At 31.8% G+C, this 4,761-nt stretch overlaps 1 protein-coding gene across 1 annotated transcript; it reads left to right on the forward strand.

The window, feature by feature from the left end:
* The first annotated feature begins 1,793 nt into the window (after positions 1-1,793).
* Positions 1,794-3,848, forward strand: LOC120170601 (gibberellin 2-beta-dioxygenase 8-like). The gene is made up of 3 exons (XM_039178544.1): positions 1,794-2,263; positions 3,224-3,536; positions 3,618-3,848. The coding sequence occupies exons 1-3, from the start codon at positions 1,809-1,811 to the stop codon at positions 3,846-3,848; spliced, it is 999 nt and encodes a 332-aa protein (XP_039034475.1). The 5' UTR covers positions 1,794-1,808.
* Positions 3,849-4,761: the final 913 nt, after the last annotated feature.

Genomic DNA, 4,761 nt, shown 5'->3' on the forward strand with positions numbered 1-4,761 from the left:
AACAATAGTGAATCTAGAAAAATCAAATGAGAATTTTCATTTAAAAACAAATTGATTAATGACTCGAATTTTATGATCTTATTTATCACTATTTAGTTAAAGAGACTATTATCTGAATATTTTTTATAATAAAAATTTAATTATTTTTTAATAATTTAAATGATTATAAAATAATATTTGTTTATATTTTCTTAGCTATTAATAATGTATACACACCTACTAATATATCTACTTAAACTTAAGATATCTAAAAGAATACAGTATATTTTTAGTTATTGAGATAACTTGATAAATTCTTTAATTACTCTATTATATTATAAAAATGTGGTATGACATCACCCAAAGTCTTTCTTTCCTTTTTCTCCAATACCAAAACTTGTGCCCTTACCCTATTACAAATCCATGTGATGTAAGTGTGACCCAAATATTATTACACCACGAAAAGACTCAAACATTAATTAATTAACAACTTTTTTCTGAAATGATAATTAATTAACAACTGAAGAAATGAACTAGTATTTAGTGCAGTTTTGTTCTTCAAAATTTTAAACTTTTATATATTTCAAGTATTTTTTTATATTTTCTTTATTTTTATTAAAGATATAATTTTATATTTTTAAAATTTTATATATCTAAAATCTTAATATTAACTTTTTTTAAAAAAAATTATATTTGTAATATAAAATTCTTCATCCATACATAAATAATAATCTTTATCATTATATGAATATGAAGGTATAGTTGGAGATGCAGGCCGACATGGAATAAGGTCCCACTCACTGAATGCATTTTGCATGGGTCTCTCCTTGTAGCTGTCATTGAACAATGCAATTTATTATTACTTTATAAAATAAAGAACTGTTAAATTTAAAATTTAATTAAGTTATGGATAAACATACGGATTTAAACCATTTATATTGTATATATTATTTATCATGTAAATTGTTTATCATTGGTGTTCCACCAATTCATCAGCTTTCTTCAACCCTAAATTCACCTTTTTCATGATCATTATACTTGTTTCATAATTAACATAGGATAATGGATTTAGAATTCAAAAACATATGATTTCATTGGAAAATTGGATTAGTGAGAGAAAATAATAATATATAAAAAGAAGGTGGAAGAAGAATGTAGAAAGATGATAAACATAATAAATGTATGTATATACAATAAATGTAGATGCCTCCAAGTTCTAACAATGAAACTCGAATATTTTCTTTTGGGGTCAGCGTTTGATCGAACTCGAATATTTTCTTTTGGGGTCAGCGTTTGATCGAGTCAGGTCGAATTTATAAAATTCGAGTTAAGTCAAATTTTTGAGTTTATATTTAAATTTAATTGTAAGTATTTACAATATTATGATATTATTTGATTTCAATTTAAATTGTATTTTAGAAACATATAATATAAATATATCTTTTCATATTTTTTTTATATGTGATTTACATGTACCATACAAAGTCAACGGAATCTACTTAAACTTCGACTCAAACTTAAAAATCAATCTAGTAATTATTAAAAATTTTGAATTATTCGAGTTATAAAATACAACTCGATTTGAACTTGGAATTTTTTCGAGTTGAGTCGAGTTTATGAAATCATAACTCGAAGTCAGTTCGAGTTGAGTTTTTTCAATTCGAATCGAGTAAAAAAATCAAATTTTCGAGTCTAGTTTTGCACAACTCTAATTCTCTCAACTCAAATCCTTCTTTGTCTCTTTATATACTTATATACGTATAGTACGTTGCCACTGTTAAGCTCTATTCTCTCTTGTTCTCTCTTTGCTTTGAGACCAGCCCCTAGGTATGATGGATTCGGACCCACCATTCCATGAAACCTACAAGACCCTTTACGCCTCGACAACTGAAACATCTCCGAATGACCTTCACCGCCACACCGTGGTCGAGGAACACGAGCTTCCGTTGATCGATCTAAGCCGGTTATGTCTCGAAGACGAGGTCGAGAAGGAGAGTTGCAAGGAGGAGATAGCTAGGGCTGCAAATGAATGGGGTTTTTTCCAAGTGATTAACCATGGGATCTCAAGGGACATATTGGATAAGATGAGGGAAGAGCAAGTGAAAGTGTTCAAGCAACCGTTTTACAAGAAGTGCAGGGAAGACAAGTTCATGAATTTCTCCGCTGGTAGTTACCGTTGGGGAACACCAACAGCTACTTCGCTAAGGCAATTATCATGGTCCGAAGCTTTCCACATTCCCATGACCGATATCTCCAGCTTTGGTGCCTTAAATACCACTTTCAGGTACTTACAAAACATTCCTTAATCTTAATTGCTAGACAGTTTATAGAATCAACTTGTTTTATGTCTTGTTTAAGGGTGTGGTGTGCAGTTTTGTGATAGCTACTCGTGTCTAGTGCTGGTGGAAATTGGTCTATCCTGCTGTTTCCACGTTTCAATCGAAACGTTTTGTTTTTTCTTAGGAGTGGCTGGTCTGTAACTTTGGTTTATCGTTGGGGCTTTACAATTATCAGATAGAGTGCTCAGGTTTCACCAAGGAGATTTTGTTTTCTTATTCTGTGTGGTTCTCAAGGTTGTGGGCTGATGTATGCCTTTGGCCTGGGTGTGGTGTGGTTCGGTTGCCGTGTAGTGTTTGTTACAATTAAACCATTAAAGTGTTTTGGTGTTGTTTTCTTTCCTAGTTGAGAGTACTCTTTTCTTTCATTTAGGTCAGATCTAGAGAGATTTTTAACGAGACTCTTAATCTAGGTCTTGATTAATAAAACTTATTTTACCGAGAAAAAAAAAGAATAGTTGCTGAGATTGCATGTCGGCATAGCTTAGCTATAGTTTTTTTTATTAGAGAGGTTTTTAACAAGGATCTTAATCTAAGTCTTGACTAATAAAACTTATTTTACGGAGAAAAAAAAAAGAACAGCTTCTGAGATTGCATGTCGGCATAGCTTAGCTATAGTTTTGTAATTGATGTAGCTTTAATTAGAGTGTTCTAATCTAAACTTTTGAAATAGTATATCAGACAATCACATTGAACTTTGCTCATTAAAGGGTTCCATTTTCTTAATACATGATTTATATCATTGTTACTAACTACTGGATTGTAAGTTGGACCCACTTCCTCATACTTGGGAGATTCTACTTTTTATCTCATTATGTAGAAAACTATGCACTAATTCTATTATTATTACTCATTTCATTTCTCGATATAAATCATAATGTCTAATCTACTCGTAATCTCGTTTGAAGTTCATCGGTTGAACTGTTTGCCACAAAAGTAGAGAATCTTGCTCAGAAGTTAGCCCAGATTTTGGCAGAGAAATCAGGTCATAACTCCACTTTCTTCCAAGATTCATTGTTGAGCACTTGCTATCTCCGGCTGAACCGATACCCGCCGTGCCCTCTCCCGTTGTTTGGTCTAATGCCACACACAGACAGCGATTTCCTCACCGTATTGCACCAAGACCAAATCGGAGGATTGCAATTAATGAAAGATGGCAAATGGATTGCAGTCAAGCCTAATCCCGAAGCTTTATTTATCAACATTGGAGATTTATTTCAGGTAATTTCAAATCATTTGCAATTTGCAACAGTGATTTGTCGACGCTTTTCATGCTAAATAGTTAGCTTTTCTGTTCTGCAGGCATGGAGCAATGATCGTTATAAAAGTGTGCAACATTGTGTGGTGACTAATTGGACTAAAGAAAGGTACTCGGCTGCATATTTCCTTTGCCCGTCGTATGAGACTGTGATAGAGAGTTGCTGCAAGCCCTCGGTTTATAGAAGGTTTAGCTTTAAAGAATATAGACAACAGGTCCGAGAGGATGTTCAAAATTATGGTCATAAAGTAGGGCTTACAAGGTTTCTTGTGTAAAGTATATTCACCATATTGAGTAAACCATTTATAGTTTGGTTACTGATAGGTCAGCTGAAGTGAGAGTATAAATGTAAAGTTAATTTTTCAATCAAATAAAGGAATGTACCATCCATGTGTTCTTCTCCTCCTTAACTCTAACACACAATTGTCTTAGTTTACATCTTTGAATCGTTAGTTTCTTCTCGTTCTCTAATAATCTCATACGATATTAGAACTAAACAATTGTCAATTTCTCATATCAGATATAGTATTGTGACGATCAAATGTTTTATAGTAATTTCTTTCAATGTATAATATAAATATTACGTTGTTGAGCTTATTTGATCTCCTCGAAAAACAATAATACATTTACCAGCAAGATGGTAAAAGTAAATGTTATGCTTGATGATGCATAAACTTCGTCCTTTGAAAACAATATATCTTGCTTATGCTGTAAAGTCATCGTTTGACAACTCATGTCCTTAATTAATTAGCTTTAAAGCTTGTTTTACCACTTGCGACCACTTAATTTCCACTAATCAGCATCTAATGATAACAAAAGGTAAAATAGGTATTTTCAATATTAATGATGATGATTAAACTTAAAATAATTGAAAAAGCTTTGACATCTTCCAAATGAAAAGAAGAAGAAGATAATTTTAACTGAATAACGAAATAAAATCCTAGGACTTGTATCTTTGCCTGAAGGGAGGACTTTGGTTGTTTAAGATTAAGCATTTTACCGATATATAGTTTCAAGATATAAAACTCGTTTGATGGTTAACGAGTTTGTGCATGTTTTTTGGCATTATTGGATAAATATTAACGATCAAAGGTGGTGAAGATTCTCATTGTCCTAAGATTTTGTAGTCTAATTGATTAAACACCAGTGGATAACAAAATATTTAATTCAGTACAAGATCGACCGTTA

Source organism: Hibiscus syriacus, unplaced genomic scaffold (genome assembly GCF_006381635.1).
Source record: "Hibiscus syriacus cultivar Baekdansim isolate YM2019G1 unplaced genomic scaffold, ASM638163v2 tig00111783_pilon, whole genome shotgun sequence".
In the NCBI taxonomy this organism is placed as follows: domain Eukaryota; kingdom Viridiplantae; phylum Streptophyta; class Magnoliopsida; order Malvales; family Malvaceae; genus Hibiscus; species Hibiscus syriacus.

Excerpts from the sequence above, each read along its gene's own strand:
- LOC120170601 (XM_039178544.1), top strand. The coding sequence starts at position 1,809 with ATGATGGATTCGGACCCACCATTCCATGAAACCTACAAGACCCTTTAC. Across the intron at positions 2,264-3,223 it reads GCCTTAAATACCACTTTCAG|TTCATCGGTTGAACTGTTTG; the intron begins GTACTTACAAAA and ends TCTCGTTTGAAG. Across the intron at positions 3,537-3,617 it reads ACATTGGAGATTTATTTCAG|GCATGGAGCAATGATCGTTA; the intron begins GTAATTTCAAAT and ends TCTGTTCTGCAG.